At 38.0% G+C, this 19664-nt stretch overlaps 1 protein-coding gene across 1 annotated transcript in view; it reads left to right on the top strand.

The window, feature by feature from the left end:
• The window catches only part of smyd3 (SET and MYND domain containing 3), a 343364-nt gene that overhangs the window by 80643 nt on the left and 243057 nt on the right, over positions 1-19664 (top strand). The window contains exons 3-5 of the mRNA XM_006626065.3: positions 5268-5375; positions 5812-5869; positions 7500-7636. Of these exons, the coding sequence (XP_006626128.1) occupies positions 5268-5375; positions 5812-5869; positions 7500-7636 (303 nt within the window). The remainder of the gene's footprint in view (positions 1-5267; positions 5376-5811; positions 5870-7499; positions 7637-19664) is intronic.

The raw sequence follows: 19664 nt of genomic DNA, 5'->3' as shown, positions 1-19664 counted from the left end.
TTGCTTGCTTAATGAGCTCCTCTAGACTATGAATTTTACATGAGCTGTAGGACCGATAGCGTTACCAGACAGTTTGGCTGGACTGTTCGGTTTTTAAGGGATTTATGCTACAGTATGCCCGGTCAAAGGTACTGACTGGATGTCCAATATTCAGTTCGATATAATTAATCACAAATTGCCTTTTAAGTTTTCTAGCAAAGCATATTTATGGCTGTAATTACCAAATAGAAGATTAATTCAAGGTATATTATATTTCAGTTCAGTTTATTGTCATATGCACTAGTGCAATGAGATGCTTATTTGCATGTAAGCTCCAGTACAAAGACATTGAACATAAAAAATTATGTTCACGCCAACAACATAAACACAGAACAGCAACAGCAACAAGTTAAAGAATACACATCTTTGAAAAAGAAATATCAGTGTGAGGCAGTGGTAGGAGTAGAGTTCAGTAATCTGACAGTTTGTGGGAAGAAACTGTCTCTGAATCTGGACGTTCGTGCCTTTATGCTCCTATAATGGTTACCAGATGGAGGGGGGGAGAACAATGAGAAAACAGGATGACTGGAATCCTTAGTGATACTTCCAGCCTTCCTGAGACAGAGAGTTGTAAAAATGCCTGAAATAGAGGGGAGCTGTACTCCAATGATGGACTGGGCTGACCTGATCACCCCCTGTAACACCTTACGGTCAGACAACGAGCTGCTGCCAGAGCACACTGTAATTCAACATGGTAGCACACTCTCAGTACCGCACCTGTAAATTGTGGTACGGACAGTTGAAGATAGACCAAATGTTTTCAACTGTGTGAGGAAGTAAAGATAAGATCACTTTATTGGCCATATACAATTTCTTGCATTTGATCTCTGTATGTGTGGAATGATATTCTAAAGACATCTGACATTTTCTCAGTAAGTAGGTGCAGAAGTTGAGATTGCTGCTGAAGCTGTTAGACATTAGGAAGACCTTTGGTTTGTGTATCTTGTGTCAATTTGGCATTCCTAGGAAAGTCTAAAAGGGCTGGATGTTCATGAGCAATGTGCTGTCAGACAGTGGACTTCTGTTGTCTTCACTGAGGGATCCAGATTCTATGCTGATTAGAGTGACATCCGGACTGATATCTGCAGACAACTTGCGAAACATTACTTCCTGCTTCAATATACCATAAATGTGGAGGAAGATTTATCATGGAGCAAACTCATATTTCCAAAATACTCTTTCTGCATATTTAGGATATGACATAGTAAATACTGTATCGTGAAGGCATCTTCTTTTCAGTACTGCAAGACAGATGGAATTTTCATAATGATAACATGCAGATTTGTCGATAAATCCTAACTATAATTATAGGTCCTATATTTATGTCCTTCATAATTTATTGACTCTTCACTATGCCGGAATTTATGGGTTAGCTCTTCAGAATTATTCATCAGCATTTTTTGTTCCCAAGTAACAAAGGAGTGTGAAGGTATAACCTGTCATATATGTTTTATGCTGTCTGTGTAGGTTTCATTTCATAATTAGTCTGAAAATTCATGCATTGAGTGTCTTGTAGTGGAAGTGGACAGTGAAGACACAAGACATGGGCTTGAAAGTGTTTTCCTGTAGGGGTTAAAGATGAAGGTTAGATTGGTTAAGAGAAAATAAGTGATAGGCCCCTGCCCTCATCCCTCAGTGAAGCATCAAGCGTCTTCTCCTCTATGTCCAATGCTGTAAGTGTAAATGATTAAAGATTTTTAATATGCATCTTTTTCTGGATTTTTTTTTTACTTTGCCCCAGAACATCACATTAAACGAGCTTGGCAAATATTTGAATGCTTGTGATGAAAGAGTTTGGTGTTGGTTTATCATGGCATGTGTGTGGAACGGCTTCAGAATTTGATTTCTCCCTCCTCCCCATCAATGCCACCCCACTCAATGTATTCTCTGGTGTGTTATCACATGCTTTCCTGTGATTTCCAGGGCATCAGCAGAAAATGCGCTGGGGTGCCCTGTTATGCACATTCCCCCAGTGTAGTCTCCGAATGATAAAGCATATGGAGGCTCTCATGCATGTTGCTGGTTTAGTGACATGCTCATTGTTCTGTGAACGCTGCAGCTTTTGCAGCTCCATTTGGATTCTAGTGGCATTTTCAGTAATCTTAAGTTAAATTACTGAGTGACAGATCTGCAAGGATTTTCTTTATGGAATTGAAGGAATTAGAATTTTACTCTAGTGACGTATTGGCCTTTGTGCTGTACGGACTATGTTGTTTTATGTAAGATTTACATATTAAGGTGTGCTTTTAAAATGCTTTTAAGCATTTAGTGGAGAAATTCTCCAGGTTTTCTCTCAGCTTTGCAAGCATGAATTTCCTGTAAGCAAAGGAGATAAAAAGATTTGTAAAAGCGTGTGTGGTTTTATCAAGGTTGGTCTATACCTTGTGGGAGGAGGGCAGCCAGTTTATATTTCCTTCTAATTTATGTCAGCTTTGTTTTTCCCATTGGAGCCCACAAGGTTTGATTGCTTAAAAATTTGAGTTTTAGTGTCAGGCCTATATAATTTAGATGTACTGTATGAATCTATTGGTTATATTTTGGATTAGAATTTAGTGTGTTGTTCGTTTAAAAAATGCTACAAATTAGCTTGAGCATGACTTAATAATGCTGCATATTGATAAAACAAAATATGTAGACATACAGTGCAACAGCTGAATCTAGTTCTCTAATGTGTAAATCATACAAAACTACACAATGGCCTTGTATGATTTCTTGCCTCTTTGGTAAAACCTAGGTATTGATTCATTAAGCAGTACTAATCATTTCACTACCACCTTTCTTGAACATTTCACGAAAAGCTGAGCTCCCTCAGAACAACTTGCCAATTGTACACAAGAAGCGGACACAGACACCCTGCAATGTGTACTCAACAGGCAGATTGAAAATGCCAGCTCCGTCCTCCTGTAGCCTCTAAAGCCCAGCCGGCTGTCATCAAACTGTTGTCATGCTTTCAAAATGAGAAAACAACACATAATATGTCTCCTCATCACTGTGGGGCCGTGGAGCGGAAAAGACAGTTAAGTGGCTGGCTGATCTCTGGCAAAGATGTTGGCTCATGTCAGACGTGTGACGTGTGTACCTCAGAGTGAAGTAAAGCCTGTAACCTGGAGGTCATGTGGGTGATTATATCCTCCTGATGAATGTGGTGAATACTGCTGCAATACCAACACCACTGGAGAGCAACTACAGAGGAAGACATGTAGACGACTGACCTGTGAGGGAATCTACAGCTTTGAGCCATTTTTTTTGTTTTTTTTTATGTTGTACTTAATAATGTTTAAAAACTGCTGAGAACATGCACATGACCTGTGAAAGGGGTGGGATGATACAGTATTGGGTACCACTGCTCCACTCAGCCACAAAATTCCAAGTGTCTTTTATGTTATGAGATGCTTCTATTCTACGCCTTTGAAATGGTCCAATGCTTTAAATGGTGCAATACGATCTGTTTTGGACCACACTCAGTACATTTATGTTTCTGACAGTCCATTATAAAAAGTGCATCTGTTTCTGTATTTGCTGTGGTAGAATGGTGACATTAAATTAAACTTTGGTTAATTTCTGTGGCAATGGTTTGAAATGTGTTTTCAGTTCCTTAGCATGGAGTTGCTTTTTAAACAAAACAAATTCCAAGGTTATTGTTCTGTATGCTTTTTTAGATCCTTTGGATGAATTGTTTCGTTGTCTATTTGGAAGGTACCCTAAAATAGTACTGTGGTATAGCAGAGTTCTCTGCAAAAATGCTGTTTTAGATCATATTTAGAGGGTGGCTGTAAGAACAGATTTATTGCTGTGCACTAAAAAGACTTACTGTACATTCTTACAATACTATTCATGGGAACAAGTGTGGTAACCAGTCGTAATGCACAACTGCAGTGACATAACACATTCAGTCCAATTGAAAGGTTTTTATGCTGACACATTATTTACATTATCTACACAATAAAGAAATAAAAAACAGGATATGTAACTACATACAGAAAGACAGAATTCAAATCATGATGTGTTATGTTGAAGTTGTATAATGTATAGCCTGGTCAGTACCTGGATGGGAGACCTCCTGAGAAAAACGTTAAGGTTGCTGCTGGAAGAGGTGTTAGTGGGGCCAGCAGGGGGCACTCATCCTGCGGTCCATGTGGGTCCTAATGCCGCAGTATAGTGATGGGGACACTATACTGTAAACAGGCGCCGTCTTTCGGATGAGACGTAAAACCGAGGTCCTGACTCTCTGTGGTCATTAAAAATCCCAGGGTGCTTTTCGAAAAGAGTAGGGGTGTAACGCAGGTGTCCTGGCCAAATTTCCAATTGGCCCTTACCAATCATGGCCTCCTAATAATCCCCCTCTATGAATTGGCTTCATTACTCTGCTCTCCTCCCCACTGATAGCTGATGTGTGGTGAGCGTTCTGGCGCACTTTGGCTGCCGTCGCATCATCCAGGTGGATGCTGCACATTGGTGGTGGTGGTGGAGGGGAGTCCCCATTACCTGTAAAGAGCTTTGAGTGGAGTGTCCAAAAAAGCGCTATATAAGTGTAAGCAATTATTATTATTATTAGTATTAGTATTATTATTAAGGCCCCATTTAGGCTATTGTGCATAGTTTAATCTTCATATTTCAAACACAATATTTTTGGACTCTGGAAGCTGTCAGGATACATTCTGGGATTTAGTGAAAACTATGACCTGATACAAGTATTCAAAATCCTTAAAGGCGTTAGCAGTGTCAACCAAATGGAATATTTTCAAAATAAAACCTTTCAGGGTGAAAGTGGAAAGGTACTTAAAACAGAACAGGAAGCAAGATGTAGTTGATGCTGATACCCTGGATTCCTTCAAGAAAGAGCTGGATGAGCTCCTTGGATCACTAAGTTACTAACAACCTCATGGGACAAATTGGCCAAATGGCCCCCTGTCCTTTGTACCCTTTCTCATTTTCTTTGTTGAAGTGACTTCTTAGTTCAGATTTGAACGACAACTCATGAATAGTGCTGTGTCTCGTGCCTTGGCTAGCTGTTCTTTTAATCCAGTGCTGCAGGCTGCTGTGGACATGGCAGAATCTCACAAAGACTGTGCTTCGTTATAATCCGTATTTTCTCACCATGTTACAGTGAATGTTATTATGGTACTTACATGGGATTGTAATGACATTTAGCGCTCCTTTGCAAGTAGACTTTTTAAACATTCCTTATTATCTCAAATTCATCACCAGCCCATCCTCTCTTTTTTCAGAAGGCCGCTTGGTCAGAGCACAAGAGAGAATGCAAGTGCCTCCGGAGCTTCCATCCCAGAATCCCGACCGACTCCGTGCGGCTTGCCGGGCGGATCGTCTTCAAATTAGTAAGCAAAGTTAACTGTGCCCTGCTGGAGCTGCTTGCAGGGATTGTATGCTCATGTGTGTTAATTACTTACCGGTCCTTTCAGAAGGTTGCATTCTTATTTATACTCTTTTGTAAGTGCTTTGAGAAGCCACCATTAAAAGCAACATGTATAAGTTTGTTATTATTAATATACCAGCAATTCAAAAATAATATGCAAATAATGTATTCAAAGCGACTTGCATAGTGATGTACCATGTTCAAGGATGTAATAGCAGTGCCCCAGCTGGGATTTAAACCCACTAACCTTCCAGTTAGGAGTTCAGAGTCCTGTTCACTGCTTCTTACTATCATTGCACATCAGTGTTTTTTGGATTAAAATATGGGTGTCTGAATGCTAAATCATTCCTTGTTACATTTGCAAGAGCTAAATGAAATTCCTTACTTTCTTACAACAGCTAAACTATTCATCCTGTCCTTCAGAGGAGCTGTTCTCTTTGTTGGAACATGAATCACGTAAGTGTTTAATGGACTTTTTTCAGAGGTTTGTAATTATTTCCCCCCTCTGAACTTTATTGCTGATTGAACGTCATCAAGTAGCACACACATACTGTATGTCCAACAAGGTACTTCTCTTTAATGGCAAGAGACTCCACCTGTCACAAAGGACCATGGTAGAGTAAATAAATGATCTGTTAGATACTGATAAGCATAATGGCTTTTATGTTAAAATGTATTTTTTTCTGCCTATGCATATGTATGGCTTGATCTAAAAAGGTAATCGTTGGTGCTTATTATGTGCTGTCATCTTGCTTTATATGAAGAGAGCAAAGTCCAAGTTGTATCGTTCATTCATTTACAAGCATAAATAAAAACTAAGAAATGCTTCAGTGTTTAAATACCACACTGGAGTGCAACAGGGGAGTGCAACCATTTAGTTCAGAATAGCATCTTATATACACCTTGATAGTAAATTGTATAATTAGGGGGTGTCAAAAATGTTTTGTTCATCATCCAAACTGATAGGGATCACCACACATTTTGGACACAATGTTATCATAATTCTTTCACTAGCAGAAATCCTAATCCACTTTAACTCAAAATCAGCAGTATAATGCTTTTGAAAACCAATTAAAACTTTTTGAGGAAATGAGAAACGTTTTGAACTACAGCATAGATAAGTAACACTGTTCAATACCAATCAAGACCTCCGACTGTGCCATTTCTGCAGCTAAAGTCTTTGTTACTTGCATGGTATGAACAGAATTCCCCATTTGAAAGTTATAAAGAAACTATACTCAACTCTGGGTTTATTTTCATTTATTTCTGTTTCGCTGGCTTCGAAACCACACGGTTGACATGGAGCTGTGCTGTTTCAACTATTTGCATCTCAGGCACTGTTAGCATCCACAGTTCAGACTTTCAAGTCTAATAATCCCTCTCTGGTTGGCATGTCTTTGCTATGACACAGTATAACATAATACAGCTCCTGTATGGAAGGACATTAAGATTGACCTTATTTAGTCAAGGATTACAAAAGCTGGATGCTTTGAAATATTGGCTATTCAGTATACTGTGTATGATAACCAGTTGTAATCAGCTGTGGATACTCGACAGAAATTTATGAGCTGGATAATGGCACAGAAGACAGTCTTCTTGGTATTTCTGGAATTTAAATCTGAACTAACTTCTTCATTTAGAAGTTTTTTTTTCTTTAAGTTTATTGTTTTTGATAGTTGAATAATTCAAGGTTAAGAAAGTAATTGTCATTCTTTGACATATGTATGTGTGATTATCAGTTGCATAATGTGCAAATGTGTGCATTATTATCCTATGAACTCCAAAAATAAATCTTTGTTAAAACTCAGGTAAATTTGTGTCAGAAGAGATAGAAGCAAAACAGGAGCAAAACTGTTATTTGGTCAAGGCTTTCTTTGACACCTTCAGCTTCTTTATTGCTGTCGGAGAACTGCTGACTTCAGTCAGGATGTCGGTATATACCTGCTCGAAGACTGGTGATATGTGTCCTTTCTCTGTTGTCCTGACAAAATGAAAGGGGTTTGTGTCTCTAGACCGTACTTCTGCTGCTGGTTCTTTTCCCTTCCGCTTGGTCAGTGGTTGCTTTTGTGTTTTTATCCTTTGTTAGATATCAAAGAGATGAGCGAAGAAAAGAAAGAAGGCCTTGGGCACCTGGCAACAATGCTGCAGCTTTATTTAAAAGAAGAAGTCGGCGATTTATCCCAGCTGCCTCCTGGTTTAGATATTATCCACCTCTTCGCCATAGTAAGTCAGAATACATTTTTGACTATTTGGACCCTTGTCAAGTTCCATCTCAGTCTGCATTTTTAGGCAATATCATACCAAGAAATGTTTTAGTATGTCACAGCAAAGCATTACTCTTGGATGCAAAAGATTGAAGTACAGTATTTGGTCATTTGCATTAAAAAGTTGAATGGCGCCACAGCAACTATTTTTGTTCCTAATCCTGCCTGTTGCTTATCTCTCCTCAAAAATAGCCAGGTGGCCTGTCTTGCATAATTGTAGATGGTTTCTAGTTAATTCTTAAATTAAGCTGGCAATCAGGTACTTGGTAAAGACTTAATTTATGCAGAAGACAAAAGCTTTTTATTATTGTGATTTCGAAATTCAAAGTATTCAAAGTATTCGTGAACATGTGAATGTCTTGGAGAATATCATTCTGCAATGTTTAGCAGAAACCCATAGAGAGCAAGGCAAAACTAGACCAAGTAAATCACAGTAAGTCTTATTTCACTTCCACGCAGGGTTATGGACATGGTATGTAGAATTAAGCGAGAGAATATGTATAGCAATAGGGTTCTACATGATAGTAGCATAGATTTATGGCATTCTTGCATTTTAATTAAAGATTGTTAAACTGGTGTGGTGTTACTGTTTCAGATAAGGTGTGGTGATATGATTTTTACTGCTTAGGCCATCAAAAGCCTTTGTCAGAAAGAGATCTAAACATGACCTCCATTTAAGTGATTGAATACAATAAAAAAGAGTGATGTGGGTGTTAAGATATTGTGCAGTACAGGTGCAGCAAAAGGGTAGCAAATCCTTTAAAGCTCTTGGCATTAATGTAATGTTGCAATGACCTCAGTGTTTTCAGCCGAGGCCATCTTAAATGCCAATCAGATTTATTTTAGCTGCCTACGTAATTCATACTGATTTAACCTTTCGCCATGCTTTATTTTGTAAACCTCCCTTTCAATATTTCAACAATAGTCCTCTGCAGAGATCTGTCATCTTTTATCTGAAAATGAAATACCTTCAAAGAGGAATAGTCAGCGAGCCTTATGTGTTGCGGTCCCTGCATTTACAATTAGCTTGTCATTGTGGCTTCCTGCCTTATGATCGGTTTGTGTGTGCCAGTTTCCAGTACAAGAAATGAGACTCCATATAACTCACAGCTTGCATCTATAACCTAGGAAAAGTTGAAACGTTCTGTATAGCAGATGGAATAATGCAGTGTTGTTTTTGTATAGATAAGCCCTAGTACAGAAAGAGAAGGCGACTAATACAGTATGTACAGTAAGAGTAGAGGCGGGCCCAACATGACTTTGTGTATACTGAACTAACACTTACTACTTAAGACTGTGGATACTGAAATATGCTTAGAGGACATGTGCTTGCATTCATTTTTTTTTACAAATTTATAGAAATAAGTATTGATAAGTTACATTTTGCTAGTGAAAAGATTGTGTCTGTGTCTCTTATCTGTAAAACCTGTTTAATTGGCCTGTTTGCTTTGTATTATCCTTGGTAGGACATTGAAAACAAATGATCAGAGGCACCTCTTTGAAACACTGCATCAGTATTTGTCAATAATCGGAAATGTACTGTACACGCAACCAAAACTAAAATCCAGACTTTTTTCTCCTGTTCCTCCACTAAATCGTGCATGCATGTGTGTCAGGCTAGGACAAACAATCATGCTGTGCAATTTCAGAAGCAGCGTTTTGCAGGTCTTTGCATAGGTGTGACGTGATTTTTTTAAAATGTGAAAGTAAGTCTCATGTTTCATATTTTACATATCCGTTACCCATTGCCTTTTATGTTTTTGAAAGACAGCTAGACATTTTAGAACTGTAGAATGTTTTCATTCCCAGATTCCGTCAGAAAAGATGGAAAACAGTTCTTTAATCCGCACGGACAAAGTTATAATGGGATATGTCAGCCCATGTGGAACAAATGAATAGTCTAAATTGATTTTTTTTGTACTGCATTTCTCCCTTTTCCCCTTAAAATCTATTGCTTTAAATAATGCATTTATAAATACTGTATGCCAGTACTTTTGAAAGTCTATTAAATACATTTAAATAATGCATTAATTTACATTTAAATGTATTTCTGGCACAAAATGACAGCTATTTATGTAAAATGCAAGCCACATTACATATTATATCTGAACCAGATTAATGTTTTACAAATGCATTTAATTATATTTTCAATTGTTATTCAGCATGCAAAACTGAACTGTCTAAAGCAAGACGAATGATTTCAGATACTGTAACTTTTTTCAGTATGATCTGCAGTCTCAGTCATGACGTATATATGTGATTTCAGAAAATCTATAATAATAAGCAGTTGTTACTCACATGGATTGTACTCTACTCCATGTTGGCATAATTTCCTTTTGGAAGATTATGGATTTTGTTTGTCTGCTTAACCGTATATGCCACAGGAACATGATGGTGATTTAGTTGGTTTATCTTTTCATTTTTTTATATGGGAATAAAGTCTACGTCTAAAATGTAGGTTGGGATAGGTTTTATTTTTCATTTCCCTCTCTTTACTGGGAGATTTTGCAAATGCGAAGGTGCAGTGAAATCATTCTAAGCTTGCGGCAAATTGGAGGAGAGCAGGTCTGCCCCATTTATAAAGGAACACATGAGTGAGGGCCTCTTCCTTAGGAGTTGTTTTATCAAAGGAATCCATCATCTCTGTATCACGGCTTGCAGGAGAGAGAGAAAACCTCTGTCAATATTAAAAGCTTCAGAGGCATGCTTCCGAGGCAGTGATGGATGAAGGGAAATATGATTGGACAGGCTTGTAAATACAGGATGTCAAACCTGGTCCCAACTGACCAGTTCCTGCTTTTTGTGACATCAATGCCACATCAAATCCCAGTTCTTATGCCTCAGAATATTCTCCCCATCCACAGCAAAGGGCTTTATAAGCAGGAAAACACAAAGGTGGAACTTGACCATCTGAAAACAGATGTGGCCCTGACTTATACTCAAAAAGAGCAGCTACATATATTGAAATAAAATTTTGATTGGTTATGGTGTATTGACACTCATTCATCGGAAAGTAGCGTTTGAAAATAATCCTAGGATAAAGGAAAAGAAACAATCAATTGAAAATTTTAATATACAGTACAGTATGTGAAAGACTAACTATTAAATATCACTAAAATATTGACAAACCATGTTGGCCAATGTGGAACATGAAAGCCAGCATCAGCGAACATGATACGTTATTAGCTTTATTATTTCCAGGATGTTTTCCCCTTCTTCCATCACAGTGGACAGAAATTACATTTTTTACTCCCGCCATGCTGCCTACCTGTCTTGAAAGATGGGAGCTTTATCAACAACGATCCTTTTTTGTTGAAGGAGTTAAACTGTATGTACTAATTCATGATCATTTTAGGACATAAAATTGTTGTAATTTATTTTGTTATAGTTTTGTTAATATTAATAGTAATGGCCATTTGATAAACATTTCTTTAGCTTGTATTAACATGGCATGACATTGAGCTACTGCTTTATTCCTTACAGTGGGACCTTAGTTTTTTACTCTATTTATAGCTACAGACCAGTAGGGAAGATTCTGTAAGTTGCCCCGAGTGGCACAGAACTTGCACTTGAACATTTTTGTAGCACACCATTTTCCTTAACCACTACAGATTTATATTGAGAGCAAAATTGAAATGATCATTAGTGTTGAATCAATATTTATAGTTGATTTAGAAATGTTATACTGTACAGTTCCACACTAAGGCAACATTAGCTTTCAAGTACAGTACATACAGTTTTGTCAATTTATTGCTGACATTACATGTGTCTAAGTAGGGTTTAGACACTGATTTTTAGTGTTGTTTGGTTTGGCCTGTCCTAGTTATAGGGCGATCAGAGTTTAGGCCCTCTACTGTCCTTGACCTCAGAGGGGGAAAGTAAGAGGAGGTCTCTTTCTTAACCTGTTACAAGGTGACATAGCTTTGAATTCTCCTGAGGTGGAGAGCTGGCCTTTTGGCATAGTGGAATTCACTGTTGTCTGTAGGAAGAGCTTTGTGGCCTTGGCCTCGAAGTGTACTTGAGAAAGAGCATCTGAAGCCTGGTACAGTAAGAGACAAGATGTCATTGTCACACATTCAAAGCATTGGATGGGAAATACTGTACTGTTCGTGCAGTTGTCAGTGTGATTCATGACACAGATTATTAAAGACTGCTGCTTATGAACACATACAGTATTTTAATTTGGGTTGTGATTCCCAACCCAAATCCATCCTCCATCCAAGATTTTTTTTCAATTTGACGCTAGATAATTTTCAACAGCATAAAAACACTGAAAGTAAATAAATGCCTCTGGAATATTTTACATTGAGCGATGTACATAGAGGTGGAATGTTTCTTGATTTTTTTTTCTTGTTAATAACTTGTAGGCTATTTCCACCCTTGTTGGGATAAATTTAAAACGTTAGCGTTTTGAAACAGATGTGCTTTATCAGAGCTGTGGCAGACAGATGAGAAATCAGCCTTGTTCTGGGAGGAGGGGGAGGAGGAGTTTCAGAATAATGGGAAATGTAGCATGCAGGGCTGTGCTGAGTGTGATTTATTTCCCTTTAGTGGCAGAGGTAATAACTGCTCTTTTTTCTTGCCTTTTCCAGCCTCCTTTCTTCCATCGTAAGCACTGCATGCGCATTTTCCTCATATCCCTGAAGGCTCAAATCAGTAATTTTTAATGTTTGGTTTAATGTTTCTGTTATGTCTTGCAAAGGCTTTTGCAATAGTGATTGTGTGGGATGGAGAAACACAATTGAAATTGAAATGACAATAACAAGCACTTGCTAAGTGAGTGCTAATGAATTACAATTAGTTTTTTTTTAATATTGGGAATCACTCAATTTCTTTGTTTTACTGTGCAGTGTTTGAGAATTATTGGTTATTTCCATCATTTTTGCTCCCATTACTTTCTAAGTCCTAAGTCACAGGTACAGGAACATCTGGGAAGGCTGAGAACAATGAAGTAAGATCTCGAAAACTTGCCTGTGCTGCACTGCTGAGATTAATGGTTTGAGGAGGGGGGGGAGGGTCTTCAATGTAATGGGCTTTGAGCACAGCTCAAAGGAGTTGAAGCCCCATGTTATTAAACATACCTAAGTGAAATGAATGAATTAGCAGTAGGTGTTATGGCAAGGATTATTAAGCCTTGAAGCCTTTCAGGTGCTTCTGTATTTCCTATTGATACTTCAGCCTCTTTTTTTCCACACGTACAATTATTTCTCTTAGAATACTATGCTTATCACAATAAACACCAGACTTTTAGGATTAATATTTCTCATTTTACCTACATTTTTTTTTATTCCCACCTTCCATAGGGGTTGGGATCTTTTTTTTTTATTACAGTGGGGTCTAGACCAGCATTTTAGAAGGAACTGTTTGACAAATTGAAAGGATTGTAGTTACCATGGGGCAGTCACTAGAGGGTAGTAAAGAGACTACTAAAAGACCTTTGTGTAAAGCCCTTATTTGCAAAATGTAAAATTGAGTGAATGTCAATGTTAATCGATGTTCACATCGATTTATTTTGTATACAGATGTGTCTGTTTCATAAGGTATGGTCAATAGAGCAAGAGAGACTGGTTGTGGTGGCAGCAGCCATATTGCAAGTGGTTTGGTGGTTTGGTTTGATGTCCTAGACTGTTGAGCAAATACTTTCAGAATAAGTTCAAACTGGGTAGATTTGTTTTTGATACAACCTTTTGATTTACTTTCAACATGATCCTCCTGGATCCTTTCAATTTCCATGCTGTCTTGAGTATATTTTAATTTGCGTAAATCCCCAAACTGCTGTTCTGAGTAGGGTATGTGCTGTATGTAGCAAAATATATGGATATACATATACAGCCTTGCAAAAGCATTCAACTTCTTTCAGAGGTTCTGTTTCCTTTTATTTAAAACTTGCTGTCATGACCCTCTGAAGTATCATTTCCTGTCATATACACAATTTTCTTTACAAATTTTTTCAAAGCCAAAAAAAGCAAATAGATAATATAAAAGAAAAATGGAAAAGTCAGGATTGCATAAAGATTCAAACCCTTTGATGTGGCAAACCTAATCCTTCGGATGAGACTTACCTGTAAGACCGAGGTCCTGACTCTCTGTGGTCATTAAAAAATCCAGGGTTTTTCTCGAAAAGAGTAGGGGTGTTACCCCAGCATCCAGGCCACATTTCCCTTTGGCCTTTATCAATTATGGTCTCCTAATAATCCCAATCTCTCGATTGGCATCATCACTCTGTTCTCCTCCTCACTGATAGCTGATGTGTGTTGAGAGTACCAGTGCACTATAGTTGCTGTCGCATCATGCAGTTGGGGCTGCACATTGGTGGTGGTGGTGGGGAGTCCCCATTACCTGTAGAGTGTCCAGAAAAGCGCTATATAAGTGTAAGGAATTATTATTATTAAATTAATTTACTGCACAAAACCCTAAAAAGCCGCACAATTAGCTGAGTGGACTCTGAGTGCAATAACAGGTGTTCACATTATTTCAGAAAAAATACACTGATATCTGCAAGTTCCCTCAGTCAGGTGGTAGGTTTCTGTGAGGTGGCTGTGAGAGAAACTCAACATCTTGGCTCAGAATGTGGGCCCAGAGGTGGAGCCTTGAGCCAGGATGGCCATCTGCTAATTGAGAGAGTCTGTTTGATGAGGCGCAGCTGGTCTGAATGCATAATTAGTACTAAGGGAGAGTGAAATTCCACATGAGGGAAAGAAGCTGTTGGGATAGGCTCTGTGTGGCATTAGCCACTCCTCTGAGCTAATTAAGGGGCTTATAAGACCAGCTGGGTGCTAAAAGGTTTCAGTCTGTGTCCGGGTCCCAGTCAGAAACGAGAGAGTGAGAGCTGTAGTGGGCTGTTCTCATTAGTAGCAGATTGAGCTGGCTTACAGGCCTGTGGGAGTGAATGTACAAGGGATGCTTGAGGAAATACATTTTAGTCAGTCATAAGAGACATGACAGGAGCTTTATATGCCAGGCTGAAGTTGACTGCTGAGGAGCAGGGAGGTAAATCGGGGCAGATGATAGACACAGGGGCATGGAGTTGGGCATTGCTTGGCCGTGTAGTCTCCTCATATCAGTGAGAGAGGAGTCTAGATAGTGTTGTTTGAGTTCTGAACCCTCCTTATGTCTTAACATCAGCTATCAAATGGGTGATCTCTGAATGTGGGTAATGAGCGAGGGAGAAAACAACATACTGGCTTCTGCTGTTTCTGGGTGCAGGTCTTGATTATCAAGTGGTGTTGCTGGCCAAAATGGATCAGCTGGGAAAGATAGTGGTTGTTAGTGGAGATCTAGTGCCTGGTGAAGAGCCAAGAGAAAAGTGGTATTGAAGTGATTTAGCTAAAATGTACGTAAGACAGGGCATCCCAGAGATAGTACAATTACGCAACTACCTAGTGATAATTGGATAGTTTGGTTCAAGCTAAACAGTTCTGGACCTTGGGTGGTGGTTTCAATGAAAGAGCTTTCAAAACAACTTGGGGGAAACATTAAATTCCTTAATAGCTCTTTGAGCATGGTGACTTCAATCATCAAGATGTAGAATGCATACTGTATCATGACACCCTGACACTGCCTAGATCAGGCTATCCCACCAAAGTGAGCAGCCATCCAACTAAGAAACCTATTAGGAATACTACTGTGAGGCCAACAGTGGCTTCGAGTTACAGCGTTCAGTGTATGAAATGTCTAACTCCACAGCATCATGGTAACTCCAAAAAGAGGAGTTGTATAGAACTGAAATATAAAACCATCTCCAGTACTGCACATTGCTTGCACCTGATACTGCAAACATGTCACAAAAAGATTTGTGGCCATATGAGAGAAAATTGGAGCATTTTGATCCAAATGTATGGCATCATATCTAATGGACACCCAACATCACGTATCACTCAGTCAACACAATCCCTACTGTCAAGAATAGTGGTGGCTGCATTCTGCTGTTTCGTCTGCTCGTAAGCAGGCACTGTGAGCTTTTCAAGATAGATGGGACCACAGATGGAGCAATGTACTGGTGAATCTTAGAGAAACTCCTCTTTCAGATTCAAAACTAGGACAACAAATAATCTTTCAGCAGGACAGTAATCCAAAGCTATAGTGGAGTAAGAAATTAAGAAGGTGAATGTCCTTGAGTAGCCCATTCAAAGTCCAGACTTGAGTTCTATTGAGAATCCAAAAAACATCTCTGCTGTCCATAAGTGATACTCATGCAGCTTGAGAGTTCTTGAGTAAATGTGTCAAGGAAAATGGCCAGTATGCAAATTGGTAGAGACTTACCCAAGAAGATGGCTATAACTGCTGGCAAAGACAATTTCACTAAATAATTCCCAAGTTCACAAGTATGAGTGCTTATATAATCATTAGATTTCAGCTTTTTTCTCTTTTTCTCACTGACATTTACTGTAACTTGCAGTGTCTTACCTTCAGAAGTCTTCAGTTTGAGAAAGCAGGTTTTGAATATAATATTAAGTATAAAATATGTGTATGCATCATTATGTAATTTTACAAAATGGGATACCATGGTACAGCAAGGGCACCTAAAGCTGGAATCCTTAAGGGTCTACGATGGCAATTAAGGCAGCTTCAGAGTTTCTGCACTTGAACTGCACTTGACCCTGTTGATGTTGACTCCCTGGTCAGGTTGCACAGTGAAATTGAGGGGGTGGACTGTTACAATATACACAAAGAAAGAACAGAGAGATCATAGATTTACTAGTGATAAAAATGGAGAACTTTCTATCAAACTTAGTTAAGAGTTGTTAGAAAAAAATCTTAAAGCAACACTGCAATTAGATTTTAGAAAACTGTGGCAAACTCCATCGTTTCACATACAGGTGATTGTACAGTATTAAAACAAGCAAACCAAACAAGCAAAGATACCTGAAGAAAGGCCGAAACATTGTGTTTTCTTTCTTCTCTTTTCAGCATGGAATAAACCTATTACTTGTTCCAAAGAAACACAAATATCAGTTGATATAGTCAGTACTTTCTGAAAGTGTTAAAATGTGTTATTTGTAAATTGTCCTTGACAAAATCTCCCTTGGTATGTTTTGGTATCTGCTTGATACCTTTCTTCAACTGTCGCTCTGATTTGTTTCATTCCTGTCTGAGTTTTTGTTCATACTGTAGTACCACCGCCTGCTCTTGAGGAATCACTCATGGAGGGTGCATTTTTTTTATTGTACTGTACACATACATTACATACTCAACTTTTACAACAGAAAAGCTATTCATTTTTCATGTGTGACATTGCTATGAGCTGAGAAGTTTGCTGTACTGATCAATCAATGCAATCGTGCACATAGAGTAATATAGGTGCACATCTATGCATTTAATTTATTTTTATTACACTACCATGGTTTTTAATAACAATAAACTTTATTTTATATAGTGCCTTTAAAGGTGGTTTCACAAAGTGCTTTACAGAATGACAACATTTCTTTCTTTGTACAGTACATATTTGTAAGACAACCACTTCTTAGTTGACTTGAAAGGCAAAAAGAGCTGAAAAGTAAAAATTCCTAGAGGCAAATAAGGTACAATGTTGACTGGGTAGGATGGGGCTGGTCAGTGGATCCATTTTTCCTGTGTTGTTGATGTCTGTTTGTTATGCCGTGAAGGTCTATGTCAGTTTTTTCCTACATGAAAGCTCACCCTTTGCTTCTTCCACTTGTAGTTCCAACGCACATGGAGGAATGGTGATATTATTTGTCTTTTCATCTCCCTAAGGGGTGTGTAGCTTTGTCTGTTGGAGTGAAAAAAACTGAGATTTCAGGATTTGTGGATATGAAAGGGCATACAGTACGTATTTGGCGAGTCCAACTTTTTTTTAAATAGGCTTTCATTTTGTTTCTGCGTTCTTGGCATCATGGTGTACAGAATATTACCTACTGTAAGTACTGTAGCAAAGGCATATGTTTTTTCTCTTTAGATCCGGATCTGTGGTGGACAAGATTGTAGCCCAAGGTTAATACTCCCACAACCTGAGTTTTAGGTTGGGGAGGAATGTGATGAATTTCCCTGTTTTTGAGTTGAATCTAATATGTTATATTAACTTTCACATGACTGATGGAGCCTTGGGGTATATGCTCAGAACTGTGTCTGCCCTGGGACCAGGAAGTTCAAGTTTAATTCCCCGTTACTTCCTCTCATGCAGAGTGTTGGGTACTAATGTAAAATTCCAGTTATACTTCAAAGAAATACAGCATTTACATGTCTTACAGTAATCACAGCTTTTCCTTCAAGGAACTCCAGACCTGCACAAGTTAAATTAAAATTTTTAATTTTCATATGGAGGACATATATGACGTTATCGGAACCCTATTTTTGTTGTTCAGGTTGTATTTGCATTGTGTTTGAATGTCATGGATCATCAGATATTACAGTAGGTCACATGGATCTACAGTGGAAAGGAAAACGGCTCCTACAGGTGTAATTTAACATTAACAAGTTTTTCACAATTTTCAAAAGTCATGTTCTGTGTTGCCAATGTATTCCACAGTGTTTCTACATGTTTGGCTATCATGTAAAATTCGATGAGTATCATTCAAACAATGTCATTTCTGAATGTGCTTGACTGCACACACTAAGCTAGGCCAGGTTCTCTCTCAAAGTCATTCACCTTAACATGCTGCATTATGAAACTTCAAATTTCTTGGTTGCTTAAGTTACATGTGTTTGTAACATTTTTATATTAAAGTGTTGTAGGCTTATCAATAATAGTGGAACAGTACCCTATGGAAATTGTAGGCATATGTACCTGAATAAAGTTGATTGATCACAGCCTTTGGCACCCATATGAAAGTTTTGACATTTCATTCTGGTCTTAAGTTTTAATGGTTAATTTTTCAGTAAAATTAGCTGATCATTCCATAAGTGCAGATGTGGTCGGGTTTCTAGTAACCTAAATAGGAAAAGCAATTTAAAACACGACCAAGTGACTAAGCCTCTGGTTGTCTGCTTCCAGCTTTACTGTATTTTTATTTTGCTATTGTTAATTTTTCAAGCAATTGCTTTTTTCAAGTGCCCTTTTGGATGTTTGTTTTAGAAATTCTTATTTTTAATCTGCTTTTGATTTTGATCGAAGTCATTACTGCAGAAAATTATTCCACATCTTTGAAGCTCTCGGGAACAAAAAGAAAGCCAATCAACATCACACAAAAGCTAAATCCCATAAAGAGAAGAAAGGCCTAATAACTCTTATCAGGGCCATAATCACAGCTAAACATTTGCTTTGCATTATTGAATAGTGATGAGTAGGTTTTTCAGATCATTAGATAAAAAACTTTCAATGCTTTAAAATTATTTTTTGACAAAATGAAGATCCAGACTATTTGAGTTCATGTGACAAACATATTCATAAAATAAGAGTGTCATTCTTATTTGGTTCCGTTGTGATGAACCTTTTGAACTATTCACTTACTTTCTTTATCATATCATTACCTCCCCTTGTACCTGTAGCACTGGCTAATGCATTATCAGTGTCCGGACCTAGGTTTAGAATATTCAGGGAAAAAGCAGCCTCATAATTTATCCAGTCAACCCACACTCTTCTAGCTAGTCATGTAAATTGGGTGCAATGTGTTCACCATCCTCTTGGCACAATGGTACAGGAGTCTTTAAGGATAAGCTGGTGTTAGTATTAAAAGAAAAACAAAGGAAAATGAGTGCTGAGTCATAGTCTGGTCAGCCTACAGTATTGTTTGTGTTCATTTTCAAAGACATTATCCTCACAGATGAAATTCTGTATCAACCTGAAAAAAAGACAATTTACAGTAGAAGTCTATTTTTATTTTGAGTGGCTTTTCATGCTTCTCAGTAATCTCTAAAAAGCTTCATTACAAAATGGGTGTACTAAAAGTATACATTGAGAGACCGTAAAAATGAAACATGATATTGTTTTAATACTAATTTGTATTTGTTATACCTTGCAATACAAGCTGGTGCAAACAAGCTGTGGGCAAAACAAATCACTTTTACAGTTTAGCCATTTCCAACAAAAA

The sequence above is a fragment of the Lepisosteus oculatus genome, chromosome 2 (genome assembly GCF_040954835.1).
Source record: "Lepisosteus oculatus isolate fLepOcu1 chromosome 2, fLepOcu1.hap2, whole genome shotgun sequence".
NCBI lineage: Eukaryota > Metazoa > Chordata > Actinopteri > Semionotiformes > Lepisosteidae > Lepisosteus > Lepisosteus oculatus.
Note: the sequence above shows the minus strand (reverse complement) of the source record. Positions and strands in the feature narration are given on the sequence as shown.